This window comes from Delphinus delphis, chromosome 15, assembly GCF_949987515.2.
Source record: "Delphinus delphis chromosome 15, mDelDel1.2, whole genome shotgun sequence".
NCBI lineage: Eukaryota > Metazoa > Chordata > Mammalia > Artiodactyla > Delphinidae > Delphinus > Delphinus delphis.
In genome coordinates this window covers 68178768-68201579 of record NC_082697.1, presented here as the reverse complement: position 1 = coordinate 68201579, position 22812 = coordinate 68178768, and the positions used below count along the sequence as shown (strand labels likewise).

General features: G+C 45.8%; 1 protein-coding gene across 4 annotated transcripts in view; it reads right to left on the bottom strand.

Moving 5' to 3' along the window:
• PRKCB (protein kinase C beta) overlaps positions 1–22812 on the bottom strand; it is a 311977-nt gene that overhangs the window by 15041 nt on the left and 274124 nt on the right. For all 4 annotated transcript variants that reach the window (XM_060031926.1, XM_060031922.1, XM_060031925.1 and 1 more), the window contains 4 exons: positions 21504–21642; positions 17381–17461; positions 16992–17099; positions 11678–11818 (listed from right to left, as the gene is read on the bottom strand). In XM_060031926.1, coding sequence (XP_059887909.1) covers positions 11678–11818; positions 16992–17099; positions 17381–17461; positions 21504–21642 — 469 coding nt within the window. The remainder of the gene's footprint in view (positions 1–11677; positions 11819–16991; positions 17100–17380; positions 17462–21503; positions 21643–22812) is intronic.

Genomic DNA, 22812 nt, shown 5'->3' with positions numbered 1-22812 from the left:
CTTCATGCAGTATCTCTGCCGGGAGTGGTTATGGAGACAGGAGGAAAATCAGTCAGCTCAGTGCTGTAAGAACAAGGGAGAAGAGGGGCCTGAAAAGGAGGGAGAGACGCTGAGCTTATCCTACAGATAAACTCGCACATATAGGAAACTAGGAAGCTACTGAAAGAATGAAGTAGATTTAGACGTGCTGATAAAACCCTGAGAAAACCATAATTCAAGAAGAGTCATGTACCTAACTGTTCATTGCAGCTCTACGTACGAGAGCCAGGACATGGAAGCAACCTAAGTGTCCATCATCGGATGAATGGATAAAGAAGATGTGGCACATATATACGATGGAATATTACTCAGCCATAAAAAGAAACGAAACTGAGTTATTTGTAGTGAGGTGGATGGACCTAGAGACTGTCATACAGAGTGAAGTAAGTCAGAAAGAGAAAAACAAATACCGTATGCTAACACATACATATGGAATCTAAGAAAAAAAAAAAAGGTCATGAAGAACCTAGGGGTAAGACGGGAATAAAGACACAGACCTACTGGAGAATGGACTTCAGGATATGGGGAGGGGGAAGGGTAAGCTGTGACAAAGTGAGAGAGTGGCGTGGACATATATACACTACCAAACATGAAATAGCTAGCTAGTGGGAAGCAGCCTCATAGCACAGGGAGATCAGCTCGGTGCTTTGTGACCACCTAGAGGGGTAGGATAGGGAGGGTGGGAGGGAGGGAGACGCAAGAGGGAAGAGATATGGGAACATATGTATACGAATAGCAGATTCACTTTGTTATAAAGCAGAAACCAACACACCATTGTAAAGCAATTATACTCCAATAAAGATGTTAAAAAAAAAACCAGTGATATCACTTACACGGAATCTAAAAACAATGATACAAATGAACTTATTTACAAAACAGAAACAGACTCACAGACTTAGAGAAGGAACTTATGGTTACCAGCTGGGCGGGGGGCAGGGAGGGATAGTTAGGGAGTTTGGGATAGACATGTACACACTGCTATATTTAAAATGGATAACCAACGAGGACCTACTGTAGAGCACAGGGAACTCTGCTCAATGTTATGTAACAACCTAAGTGGGAGAAGAATTTGAAAAAGAATAGATACGTGTATATGTATAAATGAATCACTTTGCTGTACACCTGAAACTAACACAGCATTGTTAATCAACTACGCTCCAATCTAAAAGTTAAAAAAAAATAAAAAATAATCTCCAAGATGGAAGGCAGGAGTAGAGCCAGGCATGGGAATTGAACACGAGCACTAACATCCCTGTGTGTGATGTGGAGGACTTCTGTGCTGCACACAGCGTCTCCAGAAGGGCACCCAAGGAAGCCGGTCGCAGTGAGTGGCTCTGGGAAGGAGAGCCACGGAGCCTAGTTAGGGGTCTCTGGGGAGGTACTTAATTTCACTGCATAGCTTTTGATGCTGCTGGAAGTTGTTACTTTTTCAGATTTTTTCTTAAGGAAGGAAGATCAAAGTGCCCAATTTGATGAGGTCAAGAAAGATAAGTCCACGAGAGGAGACAATCTGGGGTCATTGCGGACTCAAGGAGAGAAATTTCAATAGAATGGTGGCGGCAGAAGCCAGATTGCACTGAACTGTAGAAAGAATGGAAGGTAATGAAGTGGAGACAGCAAGAACTCCTTCCAAAGTTTGTTTGTATGAGAAGATAGGGCAGGAGCCCTAGCGGTAGGATGGAGGGATCCAGGTTTGAGGCAAGGGATTTTTAAGATGAGAGACTTAGCATGTTTCTGTGTGAGGAGAATGAATCAGAATGGAGTCAGAGTGGATATCTGCTGGGCTTGCAGGCACCGTGGCTTTATTTTTCTTGGAGGACCCACTCCTTCCCCTCTGCAGGATGTCCGCTTTAGATAGGGGCAGACCCAGTCACTTGGCAGGTGACCCAGGCCTGGCCGATCAGAACATTCCATCTCCCCAACCCCCAGGCCCAGTGATTGCTTTAGAGATGACCATATGACCCAATACCTTCCGACAAGATTGAGTTCCAGGCTGCTGGGAAGTTTAGGAAAAGGAAGCTCTTTTTTTCGGCAGAAATTGCGAAAATAATGGGACGTACTAAGTCTGGAGTAGCTATGTGCCCAAGAAAGCCTTCAGGGAATGAAGAATGAAATCAACAGGCAGGAAAGCCATCCCAGGGAGACAGAGAAGTGGATGGCTTTTGATACTGTTGAGACCCTGGATCCAGCCACAGCTAAATACTTGAAAAAAATTTAGTCATTACGTCAGTTTGAATTGGGTTCCTATTTGTAACCATAGGAGCTTTGATTAATATATAGAGAAGCTGTAGGCACAGACTGGCCAGAGCAGATGCGCAAAGGACATGGGAGAACAGGGGTTCAGAGCAGAAGGGGAAAGTCTTCACGGGGGGCGGGGGGAGGCACCTGTTTGCTGACACACAGAGGGAAAGAGGTCAAGATGACTATACAGGAGCAGGAAAGCCACCCACCCACGGGCACCCATGGGCCTCAATTTCCCCCCGACTTAGGAGATGGGCTATCCATTGAGACCAAGGGGACTGGAACTTTAGTAGGGGGACCTTCAGAAAACAGAAGGTCTGGGGACTTGCCCGGGCAGGCTTAAGAGCCCGACTGAGATTGGAGAGCGTGCGATCGTGGAGACTCATCTTTACTCAGCTGCTGAATTGCAAGTCTGGTGGTTTTTGGGGGGTTTTCTGTTTTGTTTTGTTTTTTGGCCGTGCCACACGGTTTGTGGGATCTTAGTTCCCTGACCAGGGATTAAACTCGAGCCACAGCACTGAAAGCGCCAAGTCCTAACCACTGGACCGCCAGGGAAGTCTCAAGGCTGGTGTTTGAATCCTGGCTCTGTTGACTCTCTGTCCACATTCCTTCTGCTTGAGTCTCCCTGGATCCACGTGTTCATCTCCTGAAGTTCTCTCAACCTTTGGTCAACAGCTTTCTGGGGCACTGTGATAAGAATTACAACCTGGGCAGGGTTGACGGCAGAATCTTAGGAACTAAACTTCATGGACATTCATTCAGTGGAGCCCATCCCCCAGGAAAGTATTTAAACGCGGGACTGGACCAAGAGCAGTTCAAATCCCACATCTGTGCAGCTGAGTTTGGGAGATGAGAGAAGAAACATCATGGAGGCAAGAGTATGGGCTTCGGAGGTAAAGAAATAGGACTTCAGATTAAATTGGCTGTGTGACCACGGGCAAGTTACTTAACCTCTCTGAGCCTGTTTCCTCACGTGTACGGGGGAGGTAATAATACCATCTATTTCCTGGGGTGGTTGTGCAGATGACATGAGATCAATAAATTAGATAGAGTGCTCTGCTTTCTAGTAAAATTGAATAATTTCATAGAACATGCCTGACCCATTTTATTGTTACTGTTGTAAATAGTGTTATTAATAAAGTTCTTCATACATTAAATGGAGGGCGAGTTTTCTCGTCCTGGTTCTGTCATATTCCCTGTGTAAGTCACTTGGGGAAATCTCTGGGCCTCTGCTTCCTCATCTATAGAATGGAGGGGTTGAATTCCACTTCTAAGGTATCTTTCAATTCTTGACCTCTGTCACATTTCAGTGGTAATGGCCAGACATATCCTAACAGATTCATGCTCTCTCTCAGCATGTGACCTTCCCGCCTACCATTTCAATCAAACCATTGGCCCCTCTGCCAAGGGACAGCTCAAAGTCACGCACCTGGCAAATGATTTCGGAAACTCACTTGGTCCAGGAACCTGTCAATTTGAACCATCTTTCGAAGGGAGCCTGGCTGAATCCACAGTTTCAGTAGGTTCTCCATGGATGGATGGAAAGGGAGATAAACAGACACACAAACTCCAGGTTCCATGTCCTAAACAACCCCTGGCTATGTGTTAGTAAGTGTATGCATGAAGCCTAATATTTTGATTATGATCTCTGCAAACTCCACACTCTCTGGATAACCACGAGAACAAACAGAACCGGGTGGGAAAACGTCTACTTCTTGACGAGCCTGCCTTGAGTGCCTCACTTCAGATGCTGCCATGCCCTGCTTCCAGGGGTTAGTCAGTGTCTGCTGTCTTTGCCAGCCTCGAAATCAAAGCCTTAAGGAACAAGTGAGATTTGCATCTTTTAAAAATCCTGCCAGTGAATTGTAAAAGGTGTGAATACGCTACATGTTTGTTGCAATATTTTAAAATACATTTTAATTCATTTGAACTGTAAGAATACTTAGTCTTTTTCTATTATGTAACACACACCATTAGATGGTGTTATCACGGTCCGCTCCCATCAGTGCTATCACAGACCTTATTAAAAGGGGCTCCAGGTGCTTCTAAACATCTTTCCAAGATACTGAGCAGATAAAATTCATGGTTCAAGTCCTGGCTTGGCCACCTCCAAGCTGCTGGACCTTGAGCAAATGTCCTAACCTTTCCAAGTTTCATGCCCTCATCTGCAACACAGTGACAACGGCGCTTACCTCATAGGGTTGTGAGAATTAAATGAGGTAATGCCTGGAAGGCACTTAAAACAGTGCCTGGCACAGACAAGAGCTCAATATTTTTTCCAATGTATTTGAACAGTACAGGTTTTATGAGAATTATTTTAAATCCCAGTATTCAAAAAAATATTATCCTCTTGAGCATTTGGTACTTTGGAGGAGCTAGATTCTATTCTTAAATAAATCATATTAAGTAAAAGTTAGCTCCCTTTCTTAAGCCTTGAATTTTGAGTTTTAATAGCAAACATACAAAGGTTATGCTTTGTGGCTTCAATTCAGAAATGTCAGCACATCAAACACACGTTCAGACACACACACAGAGACACTTCCTCATACAGTGTAAAGGGCAATTGGGTTTGGAGGAGAATGTCACATGAACAGAATTGCAGCTCATTAAAGCAGTACTTGAAGCTTTTGACCTCAGCTACATAAACAATGTTTTCAGATGACAGAATTACCAAGACACCAAGTCCTGTGAGCAGTTCGGCATTTAGGCTTCCAGAGGATGCGAGTAATGGTATGGGATCAGTACCCTATGCAGTATTTTGGAAAAGATAATAAATGAGAGGCTGAATAGAGTAGAATGGGGAGAAGGGGCTCCGTTTTTTTAGTTTGCAAGATTCCAAGACTTTCCAGACGTGCAGATGCCTCAAAATTCTACGGGACTTTATGTAAAGTGATGAGAACAGAGAATAGGTAACCAGAGCAGAAATGACTGGCATCAGCCTATCATAGGGTGGGGCTGGAGTCTGTGAGCCTGACACCAAGGCTGGAAGGGAAGGAAGGAGGGGTGAGCACGCTGATCATGTCTAGACAGTGTCAGATGGCCGCCCTCGATGAAAGGATGTAGGGAAAGAGATGTTTCTTAATGACTATGTCCCGTCCAACTGCACTCAACCCCTGCCCAGAGCAAAATGACAATCAGATGATCATGTCTTAGGACAAGAATAGAGCCACGCTTACTAGTGGGCAGGTCTCTGTACACACACCCTAGTATTGCAGGCTCCGTAGACTGTAATGAAACAGGGCACCCTTGTCGCCTTGTTCCTTTTCTCTCACTCTTCAATTTGCTGCATCTATGCTGCCTGTTGGGTGAGTTGATCCAAGGGCTGCCTCCATGGGGCAACTGGAGCCTTGAGCCCAGGGTCTGTGTCCCTACCTCATTTTCAGGGCGAGCCCTGCGTCAGGTGTCATGGACACCACTGGACTTCACCGAGGCAGTTCATAATGATACACGAACGCCACTGAAATCTCAATCAGGCGTTTGATTTAAACACCTTACGCTGGCCTACCGTGCACTGCGACATTATAGCACCACATACCACAAATTCTCCTGTAAGACGTGCTCACCCACGGTGTGGCCTCAACACACCCTCCACGACAGCACAGCCACATTCCAAGCTGATCACCAGACAGCACCTCCCACCTGGATTAGCACAAGAGTCTCATAACCCATCTCCTGATTTCACCCCTCCCCCCACAACAGTCAGATCAAGATACTTCTCTGCCCACCTTAGCTGGAGTGAAAGCCGCAGATCCTCAATGGCCTGTACCATCTGCCCCTCCCGTGGCCTCTCTGATCTCATCTCCTTTCACTCTCTCCCTTGCCGGCTCAGCTCAGCCACCTGGACTCTCTGCTCTTCCCTGAACGTGCCAGGCCAGCTCCTGCCCCAGGGCCTTTGCACCTATTACTACCACCCAAACCACTCTCTCCCCCAGATATACACACGGCTCCCTCCTTCCCTCACCTTCTTCCCATCTTTGCTGAAATGTCACTTTCTCAGTGAGGCTTTCCAACGACCCTATTTAAAACTGACGTCTCTGTGACCCTGCTCTCCCAATCCCCAACCTTCCATAATGCTTATCAACTTCTGACATAGTCACGGATTTCTATGTTCATTATTTGCCCACTCCCTCTAGAATATACAGAGATTTTTATTTTTATTGCCATGTCTCCAGGGCCTAGAACAGCACCTAACATCAATAAACACCTGCTGAATGGATGACCCATAACGCCCCCACTAGAGGACGGAACCAGAACGCGCTGCTTCTCAACCCACCACTCCACCACATGCCCAGCCACATACTCCGCCCTTCAGCCACAAACCAGCACCTCCCATCCGCCGCACACTGACCTACAGCACCCTGCCACGCGTCCGAAGCCACATTCCAAGCACATTCTGTACTAAAACATATACACCCCTTCAGCATAGCCCTCACCATGCCACACTGCACACTGACTACAACAGGATCCACCAGTCAACTCACTGGCTGGTGGGACCCCACAGAACCATGAGGTAGCCCCTGCTACACCGTGGTCCAGCAGCATCCTCTCACCTGGGATCGTGTTAGAAATGCAGCATCTCAGGCCCTACCCCAGACTGGCTGAGTCAGAATCCACAGTTTAATCAGATGCCCAAGAGACTCCGTATGCACATTAAAGTTTAAGAAGCTCCGCTAGGCTGCTTCACGGCACCTGTAGCATTGGCTGGGCAATGACAGACTGCGGAAGTCACAGCCCCCTCCATCCAAAGTCCAACATTCATGCATTGCATCATCAGATCCTTCATCACACAACCAAACGATGCCATGACAGATACAACTCAGCACCCAAATTATAGCCCTTTTTAAATAGGGTAGCTTACACAACAACCAATTTATTTGAGACACACTGCTGTACATAAGAAAAACACCCTGTGCTCTACTATATATCCCTAAAAAATCCAGTATGTTTCTCAGCACAGTGCATTGCAGCATCCTATTTGACAGCCTTTCATTTAATCACTCATTTATTCAGTAAAAATGATTAAGCACATGTCATGTGCTCAACCTTATGCTAAGCACTGGGATCCAACCCTGAAAAAGACAGTCGCGATCTTTTAGGCTCGCCAAAAAGACAGACCTTACACTGAACAAGTAATTACGACAAAGTGTGATGAGTTTGTTGATGGGACACTAGCAGATGATCCCTACTCAGGAATCGACAAGAGCCTCCCTGCGTGGGTGATGGTCTACCGATTTGATGAGGAGGAAGGAGGGAGGCACCAGGAGGATGGGGGGTGCAGGGAGCACGGGAAGGCTTTGGGGTTTCCAGGTAGCTGGCTCCACGTGGGGAAAGCCAGGAAGGGAAGGGAAGGCACTGCATGTTTGAGGAACTGAACGACACTCAGAAATGCCAGTTCTTGAAGTAAGGAGTCTGGGGAGGCAGCAGAGACTGGACCTGGGGAGACTCTGAAAGCCATATATGCTAAGGAACAACAGACATTATCCCGGGGCTGGCAGAGAGCCATCGGGGGTCTTTAAGCAAGAGAGTGACACGATCAGATGCACGTTAAAAAAATTACTCTTGTACCCGAAACAATACATGAGGCTAATGTGTTTCAGTAGTTTCCAATGCTACTCTGCGAACAGCTCTTGCCACAATAAAAGAGAACGACTTTAAAAATCCATTTAAAATTATTTTAATGAACCTCCAATAATAGCACCCTTCACTGATGTTTGAATATAATCCTCTGTTATTGCCCCATGTTTTTTCTTTCTCTTGCTGCACTCTAATAGCATGCATGAATCAGGAACACTGACAGATACATGCATGCCTTTTAATATCCCACGAGGCATATGGGACTCTGCACACACTCACCGCGGGCCTTTCAGAAGGTGTGGGGAAGGAGAAATGTGAAATCCCTGGGGGGGGGGGGCGGGGGGAGGGGCTCTAAGGCTGGCACCTGCTGTGTGAAAGGCGTGTGCCCAGATTGAATCAGATGAGTGGGTGGTGTATTCATTATTATGTTTATTTCTAATTCACCCTAAGAAAATCAAGGGCAGTGCCTCTTCCCCTTAGAGCTGGTTGTAGAACATCTTGAAGTCTATAGCCCAGTCCAGTCACTGTACTTTGAAAGTCATTGTTAAACCCACATGAGGCATTTCAAGACATTGGCTGGCTGGAAACCATATCCAATATAGAACAGTTGACGGATCCTGTAGATCATCACTAACTATTGTAATCTTTTTGTATTATCAATGATAAGAACAGCTAATTTTTCCTGAGCACCTCCTTTGAGCCAGGTTAAATATTTCTAAGTATTTAACCAGTCAAAATGGGCTCTGGTTGTCAGTAACCAGTACTAACCGGCTAAACTTCAACCTGACTTTGAGTGATCACTATTCTAGAGGTTATAAACTGACAGCCACATACGGTTCATGGGTGTGTTTTATTTGACCTGATTTGTGTTTAATTTTTAAAACTTGTTGCTGACATATTTATAAAAATAGTGAGATTTCATATGAAAATCCCAATGAGGATGGAGCAATGCAGAGCCTGCATGCCCACAGGACCAATCTGGCTAGCCCGGTGCCCAGCTCGTAGAAGGTTCTTAGGAGAAGGTAGCTGTTATTATCATGGATAATATAAAAAGAATACAATAATTAGTAATGAGTCACAGGATCCTCCAACTGGTCCGCTGGAGATGAACACCCACCGAGCCCTTGAGAGCCACCAGCTCCCCTGTCTGCCCCTTTCCCCACTACTCCCACCTCCCTCACTGACATTACCTGCCTGGCCTCTGTAGCTACCTGTTCCTGGAAGGTACCACCCCTCACTCAGACTGTGTGAGAACCAGTGTCTTCCTCTTAAAGAGATTTCTCTCCTTGCCACATTCCTTTGGACTCTGTCTAGCTTCCCTGCCTGAGCTTTTGACCATGAACTCCACAGCAGTGATTCCCAGCCTGGAGTGTTTATCAGATTCACCTAGAGAGCCCCACCCCCCCAGGGTTTCTGATTCAGGAGGTCTGGGGCAGGGCCTGAGAATTTCACTCCTAAAGTTCCTAGGTGATACTGCTGGTCTGGGGACCACACTTTGAAAAACCACTGCTCTACACGTAAAGAATGAACCTCAAACGTCAGTGGCTCAATGCCGGTGGGGATGCGGGCATTTGCATCTTTCCTCTGGCCAAGTGAAGAGAGATTGGTCCACATTTTGAGACCTCATGAAGAGCCCCACAAAACCCAAGTGGTCTGTGTGTGCCACCTTCAGGTTCCCAGTTTCCTGAATGGAGAATCCACTCTTCTCTTCCAGATTGCTTTTTTTTTTTGCGGTACGCGGGCCTCTCACTGCTGTGGCCTCTCCCGCTGCGGAGCACAGGCTCCAGACGCGCAGGCTCAGCGGCCATGGCTCACGGGCCCAGCCGCTCCGTGGCATGTGGGATCTTCCCGGACTGGGGCAAGAACCCGTGTCCCCTGCATCGGCAGGCGGACTCTCAACCACTGCGCCACCAGGGAAGCCCCCAGATCGCTTTTTGATCGTTTTTTATATAACAAAAGTGATGATACTGCCTATGACATGCAGGTGTACACATGAACCCCAAGTGTACACATGGACATTATCTTAGGGACTAGCAGCAGGACTCAACACTGTTCTGCCCCCAAAGACTCTGCACCCAACACAACGACCAACGTGTGACACGCCGCTAACAAAAATCGTCAACTATCCCAGAGGGCCTCCTGCGTCCCGGGCACGTGCTGAGTGCTTTATGCATTATGAGCCTCCCCTGATGGAGAAACTGTCATCATCGCTGTACTGCAGACGATGCAGCAGAAGAGCAGAGAGGGGAAACGACTCGTCCAAGTTGTCCAGATGCAGAAAAATCAAGAGATGGTTCGTTGGACCCACTGCATTCACTGAGGGTCAGACACTATTAGGAATATTGTGCTCAATCCTGTGTCTGTATTTTAAGATGGATGTTGATTACCTGGAGGACATCAGGCACCCGGAGGTGATGTCACACGGGACATGCTTGCAAGTGGAGGAGGGGCGTGTTTAGCCTGAAAATCGCAGGATTCAGGAGTATAAGGATGTGCTACAGAGAAAGAGGCTCTGGTTGATAGAACAGGACCCAGTGGTGGCAATTCTGGGGAGGCTGAGTTGATATCAGTATACATGTTGGCAACAATTAGAAGGACCACAGTGTGGAACTGGCTGCCTCTAGAAGGACCCTGTATCTGCACACCAGGAAGTGTCCAGAGAGAAACAGAATTCATCAGGGATGCTGTGATCCTAAGCATTTGGGATGTGCAGGACTGGCGAGATGACAGAAGCAGAACTACATGTCCTTTGCCCCGGGCATCCTGGTACACCTCTAACGGAGTCAGACTCTGAATCCTCGCTTCCTCACACGCTGGCTGAGTGACCTTGGACAGAGCGCTTAACCCCTCTGTGCTTCCACTTCCTCTTCCATTACATGGAAGCACTTGCTTAATAGGTTGTTGTGAGGATTTAATCAGATGCTATGTGTGAAGTGTTTAATATGGCCAGATAAGTGGCCAAGAAATTCATAATAATGATATCAAAACAAGCACCGTTATCACTGTCATTTTCTTCATCTTAACATCTGAGACCCTCACAATTTCAGGTTTCGATGACAATGTTTATGCTCCCTTTTCAGCCTCAGTCGGTAGTTTTACAACCCATAATAAAGTCACCAGGTCTCCGCTGTACTGAATCTAACAAAGAAATATCCTCCTAGTAGAACCACGGTTCCGATTAATTCAGGGGCAAACTCCTCCTCCCTGTTGAGTCTTTGGGGATGGAAGCACTACCGTGTGCACACAACTGCAGGAAATGTGAGACCTTTACTATTCTAGTAACGGTTCTCTGAGAGCTATATCTACGCCCAGAGCCTCCAGGAGGGCTACCAGCACGTCACTCATTCTGGTTCGCCTTGGGTGGGAGCTGGCTGGTGGTTCTGTCTTCTTTACTGACTCAGATGGAGTGTATATTTCAGAATTAAACTTAAATGCTGTTGAGATAAACAGCATGACCTTTTCAACGTCAGTATGAAGAGAAAATGACACAGTCGAACCAAGGAAAGAACGAGGGCAAAATTAGATTCTTTATCACTGTCCAAGAATGGATCTGAACTCTGCTCACCCAAGAACCATTCCCCAGCTCAGACGGTTACAATAATTGAATCGATAAAACAAAAACTCGATGTCCATGGTCTTTCCCACATTCATAGAGGCCGTGTGGATGGAAAACTCCATTTTTGTACCCACTGCCTTTGAGTATAAATGTGAGCGCTCCTAGATCGAGGTCCACCCCTCAGAGGACACCAAGGGCACACGCACTGGAGAGAGAAAGAGAGTGTTATGATGTGGACCCAACAACCAGAGAGAACGGTTTACTTACGGCTTTCGGCTTATACGGGGGTTGAATCTCTTTGCGTTCAAGTTTCTCCCAGTCAATATACCGGAAAAATGCATGCTCTTTAATGTCACGTTCACCTTCAGGTCCACAACCCAGACGTTTGCCCGGGTGTTTGGTCATCAGCTTCAAGAGAAAGAGAAACGTGGAATTTAATGAATTTCAGGACAGGAAACGTGGGACTCTCAGAAATGATCACTCCTATGAATTAGGGAAGACAGCTTGAGGAAGAGTCCCAACTAATCTTTATTTTTTGCTTTTCATCCCAGCAGTAATTTCCTAGCCAGGTCTTTCTAATAGGAGGACCCGACAGTAGTGCCTGCTGCCCCCCCGTCCCAGAACAAGATCCCTTATGGTTAATCAAACCTCAGCCTGAATGTGGCCCTGAACTTCAAGTTAGAAATGTCACATGATTCATTTTGATTTATGAATGAGGTTTACGCAGTTACTGATGCATTTAATGAGAACAGTTTCAATATCTTCAAATTCCCCTCCTGCCACCACTAGGAAACTGGAGTCTGACCAAAGCAAAGGGCACGTTCATTCAGATAATATTTGCATTTCTCAGTAAAGCACTTGTGAAAATGACAAGTCAGAAGAAAAAATATTAGTCAAATGGACCCAAGTTTCAAGTAATTACTTTCCAAAAGCTCATTAAATAGTCAAAACCTAGCCCAGCTCATTTCTCTTGTATCACACATTACAGTAAACTCCGCTGAGGTTTCTTTGGTGTCCCATTTAAATTACTTAATTATCAAAACCCTCCATCTTTGGGTCTCTGAGCCAGTGCTAAATAACAAGATGAATAGCTGCTCCAAGATGAAACCAGACAGGCTTCCTCTTGTAAATGAACCCAAAGCAGCATGAAAATATCTCTGATCTCAAGTCTTCAGCAAATGCACAGAGAGTAAAGACGGAGGAGTTGATGATTAATTAAAAAAAAAAAAAAAAGATCGGCAAGAGGCCATCAAAAGAAGAAACAAAACAATTGGAACATACAAGACCAAGAAGCTTCCAGGAGCTGACCTGACCCCAAGCAGCCCAAGGCGGTAGATTCCTTAGATTTTTGCCCAGGGCTTCAGGATTATGGGGGAAGGGATGAATCCAGCAATTCACACCTACTCTGTGGGACATTTAGCTCAGCCTGATTCTTGCTACAGATAATTTGTCATCAGAAGCTACCCTCCTACACACACACACACACACACACACACACACACACACAAGCACATACTTTCCCTATATGCTTTACCTTCCAGGGGAAAAATAACTGGGCACTTATGTTCTAAGCTACTTCTTTATTTATATATTATATGCCTGGTCTTACCTGATTCTCACAATAACCCAATGAGTTGGGTGTATTACTTTTTACCATTTGAGTGACAAGGCAACTGACACAGAGATAGGAGATGGCAGAGCTGGGACTGGATCTCACCTCTGCTGACCTCTAAACCTTGAGTTTTTAGAGAAATAGATTACATGTGGTTCCCCAAGGATATCTGTGGCCTGGCTTGGTCAGGAAAAGTTTATGTAGGGCAAGGAAATTGGGCCAAGCCTTGACCTTTGTATAGGATTAGGATGGCAGGAAAGAAAGGGTTACGAGGTCTTGGTTAGCACAGCCAGTAACCCTATCGATAACGGCTTCCGTGTCCTGAGCACTCCCTGTGTGCCCAGGCTCTGTGCCAAAGGCTTCTCAGCTGTAACATATCACTCTTTCATCTCCACAACAACATTTTCAGGCCTCAGAAACTATTATCCTCATTTTCCACATAAAAAAACCAGGTCCTGAAAAGTAGTCACCTACTCAAGATTACACAGCTAATGAGCAGAACTATGCTTTGAACAGATCAGCCTGACCCAGAGTCTTGAAGCTCCATCTTACAGTTTCTTCTTGTTTTCACCCTAACGTGTGGCCAGTTGGGGCATCTGTCTGCTTTAAGTTTGTACAAAGTGGGAATGGTGATCTGAGCAAACGTATGCTAATTTTTTTTTACGGTGGAAAATAGGGTCTTTAATGGGATGGAAAATAGGACATTTTCAATTGGAATGGCACTGTTTTCAAAAACCTAGCTCACTTTCCATGTAGGCAGGAGAATGCCAGGCGGAGCAAAACCACTGCAGAAAACACCCAGCACTAATGCCCAGCTCTGCTCAGCTCCTGCACGCTGAACTCCTGTGCCCAAAGCCAGCCACGCAGACAGCTGGACTTAATCACTCTTCCGATCTCTGATCACCTCCCAGACAGACCCCCTGGGGCCCGCGGTTCAGGAGGAAGCATTTGGCTGTTCACTTGAGCATCACCCCTTCTCTGGAGCATCAACCTTGAAGAAAAAGCCTACACAGGCCTCAGCCGACACAACTCAGAAAGGTCCGCAAACACAATAGCAAGAAAGTCACCCTCGTTAATCCTGAAGGTTATGGGTCTGAAATTAATAGAAATCTGCTCTACCAGGGAAACTGCTAATTGGAGCTGAAGCTGAATGCAGCTGACCTGGAAAACCCTCTCCTCCATGACCCACTTAGAACCCCAGCTGTCTAAGCAGGCAGAGCTGTGAAGGGGAAGGTCTTGAACATGTATCGAGCACCTACTACTGTGCCAACACCATGCAAAACGCTTAGTTCTTCTGTTACCTCATTTAACACTCTCCAAAACTCTGTTTAATTAAGGATTAATATTCCATTTTCGGAGATAAACAGAAGCCCACAGATGCAAAGTAACGTGCTCAAGACCACGCACCTAGGAAGTGAAAGGGTTGAAATTTGCAAATGGTCTTGAGCTCCAAAATCTGCCACTTAAAAAATCCCCGTCTCGGGAGATGCAAGCTCAAAACACAAGAGGAGGCTAGCATGTAACACAGCAGTGCCAGCATTAGTAATAGTAGGAGTAATGACCCAAGGGTTTCAGAGCAGAGTGCCAGACTCTCTTCTACGTGATTTCCTCGTATTAACCCATCTAGTCATCAGAGAACCTTATGTGCAGTCCCATAGGTGTGTCCTCAATCTGTAGGTGGAGTTGAACAACTTCCCGGTTGTCATAGGGCTAATAATGCTGGGATTTGTGCTCACATGGGGATTTTTGCCCAGAAAAATCAGGATAGGAGAGGGCACATTCTACCTAAAGAGACAGTGGCTTCCAATTCAGCTGACTGATGCCTTACAGGAATGACGGACCAGCATGGACAGATCAGATTTTTCAAGAGAAACTGGACAGCTGAATGTTTATGGGAAATTCCCTGATCTTTAAATGTTGGCAATTTTTGCGGTACGTGGGCCTCTCACTGTCGTGGCCTCGCCCGTCGCGGAGCACAGGCTCCGGATGCGCAGGCTCAGCGGCCATGGCTCACGGGTCCAGCCGCTCCGCGGCATGTGGGATCTTCCCGGACCGGGGCACGAACCCGCGTCCCCTGCATCGGCAGGTGGACTCTCAACCACTGCGCCACCAGGTTAGCCCAAATGTTGGCAATTATTAAACAAACTGAGAGCTCATGTATGACCTCCTCCCTCTCCCCAACCCCGTATAATGTCTACAGGGGTTTGCCCTGGCCTTGTTCCATGCTCTCTCTTGGTGCCAAGGGGCCTCGCTTAAGCTCCTAATGAACCTCTCCATGCTCTGTTCCTCGTCTTCCCTCTCCCCGCCTCATAGCCTCAAAAACTATTTTCAACCTATAAAATTTTTTTTTTTTAAAGAAGATGTTGGGGGTAGGAGTTTATTAATTAATTAATTAACTTTTGCTGTGTTGGGTCTTCGTTTCTGTGTGCGGGCTTTCTCTAGTTGCGGCGAGCGGGGGCCACTCTTCATCACGGTGCGCGGGGCCTCTCACTATCGCGGCCTCTCTTGTGGCGGAGCACAGGCTCCAGACGCGCAGGCTCAGTAGTTGTGGCTCACGGGCCTACTTGCTCCGCGGCATGTGGGATCTCCCCAGACCAGGGCTCGAACCCATGTCCCCTGCATTGGCAGGCAGATTCTCAACCACTGTGCCACCAGGGAAGCCCCAACCTATAAATTTTAAGATGTTAGGGACTGAGACGAATTCACATATGTTTTCCCCAGGGATATTTGCATCCTAACCTATGCAGCTGACACACAAATCTTAGGTGACTCACTGAGAGTGGGAATTTAGGCAGCATGGCAAGGTGCTTCTAGATGGAGGGGCTGGCCCAGCTGTTATAAACCACCTGAGTCTTCAGCTTTCCTTCACCCAAGCCAGCTCACATGGTGTCTGATGGGTGAGGAAGGGCAGGGCTGGGTTGGGCAATGGGAAATCTGCAAACACTCCAAGAATCTAGGACTGGCAGCCCTGGTTTATCCAGACACACAGGTGGGCATGCTCTAACGCTGAGAATGCCCTGGTACTGCTGACTGGTGGGAGGGAAAACTTTATAAAGGCAGCATCCCTGGGCCCTGTTCTCTAGGGATCTCTCAGTGTTGCTTTCGTACTTTCATCAGTTGAAAAGTTACCACATTTGATTAAGATACTTAAAGGCAGTGGTTTTCAAGCGACCTTTTTTTTACAATACAGATGCCCAGACTTACTCTCTGGGGTGAGGCTGAGGTCTGCGCTTTCTGAAAAAGCACTTCAGGTCATCCTGATGGTACCAACGGGGAGGACCACTGGTCTCCAGGGACTCACCCAGGTCACTGTGAGCACATCCTGGCCGCACGCAAGATGCATAACAAGCAACCCTTACCCTAAAACATGTGTCCCGCTTTGTTCACAGGTGCACTCTGCATGCATCACAATGTATAAATGTGCGAATTTTTCAGCCATCTGTGGGTTGGCGAGGGAGTACGGGTTTGGGGACACTCGGTTTGGGTCAACTTATCTAGAGAGTTCCTTAAACTCAATACTGGTTGATATTTTCTTAGGACAAAAGTCACACGCTCCTAGTATTAACTAACCACGTAGGCCCCAGCGCAGAGTGAAGCTGACAGATTCGTGCCACAGAGCTCTTGTGTACCTTCCCCTGGGTTCTAGCTCTTTGGCAAAGTCTCTGTGCTTCCTACCTCATTCACTCCATTAGCATTCCCCTGTGCTGGCTTAGAGCCTGGAGCCCAGCCAGCAGCAAGATGCTATTGCAGGCAGTCCTCCACGGTGCTTCTGTGCAAATTAGAAAAAAGCTCCCTTTCCTCTGGGCGGTAGCAGCTCTGTACCAGGCTCACAGGCTGGCAAGTGGGTGAGGGGTGGAGTTCAGCCACCACTGCCCCTCCCCCACCCTGGGCAAAGCATCCTTGTGCAGGGCACAACCAGCACCCCTGTAGGTGGTGGTCCCGGCCGCAAGCTCTAAGGGGCTCACTCACCCCTTTGCAGATGGCCACAGCTTCCTTGGACATGGACTTTGGATAAGCCACGTTGTGTTCCATGATAGACTGGAAGAGTTCATCTTCATCCTCCCCTTCAAAGGGTGCCTGTGGGACAGAGGATAGGGTGGGAGAAGGAGTCCTGCCTGAACCTCTCCCAACTGCCCCAAAACAACAAGCGCAGCTCCCTGGGGTCCACAGCGAGGCCACACTTCCAGGGAGAAGATAAGGAAAACTGGTGAACAGACTAGGGTAATAACCCCAAGGTCACGGAAGTCATAGAGGTTCAGATCTGTGAGCTGGTATCAAGCTGACACTTTCTCCTAAAGAAACCATGAGGGTGGGGATGGGGGAGGACTTTCCTTACAAATCACTTAAAATTCAATTACCTGCCCAGCCAACATCTCATACAGCAGGACTCCGAATGCCCACCAATCCACGGACTTCCCATAGGGCTGATAAGCAATTATCTGGAAAACAGAAGGCATCTGTCAGGGAGACGGCAGGTTCTTGCAGCGGCTGAGACTGACTGAATAGGCAGTTCTTTTACAATAAGACTGGAGCATCCCTGGGGGCAGGGTGGTGGGGGGAGAGTTCTTCCTTTGCCTGTCACCTGCCTATTGTGAAAGATTAAATTGGCTGACACAGTCCCAGATGTGGGTCTCTGTCTAAAAGAGTCAACAGGGAGCCCAGTGTCCACCCAAGCTATTTCTTTACCTTAGGAAGATGGACATCCTTTTGCAGAGATACCCGCAGGCGGGGAAAACATCTGTGGATGTCACATTGCCTTTTTAAAGCACCTAGTGTGGTTGTGTTATTTTCAATTTTAATACAGTGAGCGTGGCATTTTAAAGAAGAAAACCCATCTTCGTTTCTCATTCCTAAAGTAATAACATTTACACAACAATGTGAATACATTTAAGGCTACTGAACTGTATGCTTAGAACTGGTTAAGATGGTAATGTGCTTTTTTGCCAAAATTAAAAAGACTTTTAAGTTAAAAAATGTAATAGCATTTATTCCTATTTTACTATTTATTTAAAGATATAGATAAGCTAAGAGAATGCAATTAAAATCACCCATAATCCTCTATCAAGAGAGAAATTATGATTGGTATTTGGTCTGTTTCCTTCTAGGTTTTTTTCTATTAATATATATTAAGCTCTGCATGTAGGCATGTGCTTTACATGAATACTTTAACGTGGAATTTTAGTACAGGATTTTATTCATTTAGAATTTCCATGCTAATATCTGTACATCAATATAACCAGCTTTTACCTCTGCACAATGTTCCATTGGATGGATATACCAAAATCTATTTCATCAATACCCAACTGACTGGGTTCCTTCCACGTAATTAGATATCTGGACATTTGTTCAATTTGTTTTTCCTTAAGATAAATTCCTAGGAGTAGAACGGGTGGATCAAATGGTACACATAGTTTTCAAGGTTTTGCTATTTATTACCAAATTCCCAGAGCATGGCAAAGTCTCGAACAGCTGTGTGACCATCCATCAGGATGTAGGGGTGTAAAACTCACTGTATCAGAGGGATTAGAAGGTGATACAGCAAAGGTTAAGGGCTGAGGATTGAGGGCCAGACAGTCCAGACTTGGAATCCTGACTGCCGTTTCCCAGCGTGTGACCCTGGGGGAAGTTACTTAACTTCTCTAAGTCTCAGTTTCCTCATCTACAAAATGAAGTTTATAATAATATCTCTGTCATAGGGTTTTCTGAGGATCAAAGAGAAATATGTGCCTCTCACTTATTATGCCCTCGAAATGTCAGCTATGACTCAAAAGTTCTCTAATGCGGTCATGGTTTGTTTTACTCAACACGTGTGTCTGAGCAACCTTGGCTATAAAGTAACTGTCCGTTTATCCAATTCCATCTCCCACCTCGGCTTCTGCCCTGAAATCAGAAGTGTCCTCTGAGGAGAACTGACCTCAAGGGATGAAGAGAAAGCTTTCTGGGAGAACACATATTGCAAGTGTTTTCACACTTTTTTTTTTTATAAAATCAATTTCATAAGTATATGCAGCACACATTTAACTGTTAGGCATCCTATTTTCTCCATTATTAGGAATAATGCAATACATACTCTTGTATGTCTTTTACTACACGCAGGCACTATCTGATTAAATACAAATTGAATAGAGAGGTGATCAGGTCGTTAAAAATACGAATCTTAAATTTAAGAAGAATTGTCAAATTAAACTCCCAAGTGGCTGTGCTCATTTATACTCTCAGCGCTTGTGTGTTAGAGGATCTGTTTCCCCCCACACACCCTCACCACTTTTAAAGTACTTCATGTCTCCTTCGATCCTCATGACAACCTAACAAGTTAATCCTTTTACAAAGGGAAATAGAGCCTGTGCGAGATGAAAGAAGTAGCCGGAGGCGATGGGGTTATTTAATGGCAAAGCAGGGGGACACCTGACCTGAGTTTATTCCCCTCCCCAGCGGGCTGCGGGCTGTGAGCTGGAGGAGGATGCAGCTTCCCCAGTAACACAAGTCGGGGCTCCTGCTTGCCGGCATCAAGAGCACCCAGGAACTTTTGAAAACCACAGATGTGGAGGCCCACCCTGCAGGGATTCTGATTCCATGCACCTAGGGTGACGCCTGGACATCCCCATTTTAAAAGCTCCCCAGGTGACTGTTAAGGGCAGCAGGACTTGTGAACCAGAGATCACTGAACTCGTGGCAGATCAAGGAATTGTGTCTGATGTCCTAATCAGCAAAATGATAATAAAGCAATGTATGTCACGTGGGGATAACTCCATTGGGTCCTAATAAAGGATTAAGTGCTTAAAGGATTACTTTCCAATTCCTCAAGTAATACACAAATACATTTACCTTGTGAAAAATTTAAACAGTACACAGATTAAGCTAAATTCCCCTCTACGACGGCCTTATCCTCAGAGGTAACCAATGTTGTAAAATCAGTCTGTAATCTTCCAGATTTTCTATACTGTTGCCTGCATATCTACATACTCATAAGAAACATATAGCAGTGTTCTGTGTATTAGTGTTATTTTCCAGAAATGGTATCATATTGTATTTATCATTCTGTAACTTGCTTTTTTTCTCTCAATGGTATTTCCACATCTGCATATACAGATGCCTAATAGTATTCCATACTATAAATCATTCAGTCTATTGCCCATCCCTTAATCAACAAACATTGTTCAAGGTAGTGCAGACAGGTGTGCTCTGATCTTTGTAAGGGCTGAACAAGATTTCTTAATATGCAATGTAGCACTGTTCCTTTATTGATCGTCTTTGAGGTTGCCTTCCGTTTTTCATTATTTCTTTGTTAAGATTTTTTTTGATGTGGACCACTTTTAAAGTCTTTACTGAATTTGTTACAATATTGCTTCTGTTTTATGTTTCAGTTTGTTTTTTTTTTTTGGCAGCCAGGTGTGTGGGATCTTAGCTCCCCGACCAGGGGGAGCTGCACCCCCTGCGTTGGAAGACAAAGTCTTAACCACTGGACCGCCAAGGAAGTCCCTATTTTTCATTATTAAAAATAGTGCTGCAATGAAGAAAGGACTTCAAACACATATCCTTCCACGTATGGAGTGTGTGTGTGTGTGAGTGTGTGTGTGAGTGTGTGTGTGTGTGTGTGTGTGTGTGTGTGTTTTGCAAACTAGATTCCTAGAAGAGGAACAGCTCTGGTAACAGAGTATGCAGGTTTTAAATTTAGTGCCGAGCTACTTAGTGACATGGGGCCTCCCATCACCATTGTTACATATGAAGCCTTAACAGTCAGGAGAAGAGGAATTCTAGAATGTCCATTTCCCAGACTCTCTGCCAAGCTCTCAGTTCCTTTCCATAAAAATCCAGTAACAGATTGCAGAATGCCACCTTTCTGAGCACCAATTCAGAGAAAAAGGAAGGCTATCATCTGGCACAAATTTTTGTACCATGACATGTTGGGGAAATCCATTCTGCAACTGACCGTTTCCTTTGGGAAGGAACGGGGAGGCACTAAAATAAATCTTCACACTTTCATTTATATCTTAATCATAGGAAGAAAAATTCTGAGGCTTTTAGGATTTAGCACAACTACTGCATACCTATTAGTACACAGACCCTGTGTCATAAGTCAGTCCAGAGAATCGATCTATCCCTTTCCCCTCCCCCTCCCTCCCTCCCTCCCCTGAACAAATGTTTCAGTGTCAAAATTAGGAGGTATCCTATGGCCGTGAGCCATAGCAGCTTGAGGAAGAATTTTACTGATGTGTGGTGGATGGTTCTTTTGAGTTTTATTTAAATTTTCTCCCAAACCTTGATGTATTTTGGGCCTGAGCTTCTGGATGTGTGCTAAGCTAATTTTCATGTGTGATCGCAAAGGAATAATTTAGAGGACAGAAGAAGGATCAGCCTGAGGTTTGCTTGTCAGGTACCCCCTGAACCTTTCCCAGCTCCTATGTGGCCACCTAGGGCCCCGGGGAGACATCAGTACATCAACACAACACAGACACGCCTTAGGGGTTGGCATCAGCTCACCTCAGGGGCGATGTAGTCTGGAGTGCCACAGAAGGTCTTGGTTGTCACTCCGTCCCAGATGTTTTCCTTACACATGCCGAAATCAGCGATCTTGATGTGACCCTCGGAATCCAGCATCACATTGTCAAGTTTCAGGTCTCTGTGCAGACAGAAGATTTAGAGATTTAATTAAATGCTATTTATTTCAAGTCAACCAACAGCCACTCATTATGCGCCAGACACTACAGCAGGGGTGTTGGGGGCACAGCCGTGGGTACAACGCAGCCCTTGCCCTCCAACAGCTTATAATCTGGCAGGGAGATACAAGGGTGCACAAACCCCTGTGCTTTGCTTTTCCTACAGAGCCAACTGTGCCAAGCGTCTCAGAAGGACACAGTGAGACGGCAGCTCTGAGAAGAGTGATCCACAGACAGCTATATAAAGGACAGAAGCTTCCACAGAAGCTTCCACAGAAGCTTCCTGTATCCAGGAGCATCTCCAGAGTTGACCTCTGCGACTTCAGGACCGCTTACATTTCGTAGGAAGATATGTTTTACACACATTTTTATTTTTAAAAAATCTCTGAAAATCATGGAGAAAAAAATGGATTGAGAGCATCTTATTTAACACCAAGTGCCCCAAGCTCTCCTAAGCCAGTTCCTAGGCCATGAACCCAGGAGTTTCTACTGATTCTTTCAACCAAAAAATATGTGTTGCACACCTACTATGTGACAGGCACTATGCGTTGAGTGAGGTATATACTATGAACAAGATAAACAAGCATCCTGCTCTTGTTAGGATTAAATTCTAGTGGAGGGGAAAAGACAATTACCAAGTATTCAAATCTATAAGCATGCTTATTATAGCTTCTGATGGATGGTACGAAGGAAATAAAAAGAATGATGAGATGGACAGGAACTGAAGGAGGTTACTGTAACAGAGTGTCAGGAAGGTGTCACCTCCATGGAGTGATGTCCTAAATGACACGGGCTACACTCCCATTCTTTTATTTCATCCATGTTGATGAGGAGAGTTTGACGTTTGTGGACCCTTGCACACTCCCAGTGTATCTGAAGACTCCGATATCATCACACTTTCCTCCTCCCTAAACAGTGACTCCAATGTCATCACTTGGTGTTTCAGCATCAGTGAGTAAGGACGATCTATGGGCCAGACTTCCTCAATCCCATGAGAAATCCAACTTCCTCAGAGGTAAAGGGATCTACTGTTCAGTTCAGATCTCTCCTTTAAATCATCTTCACTGGGTGGTGGACATCTGTGGCTTCTGCCTATTCTAGCATCCTGGGGTGAGAGCAACCTATTATTCCTT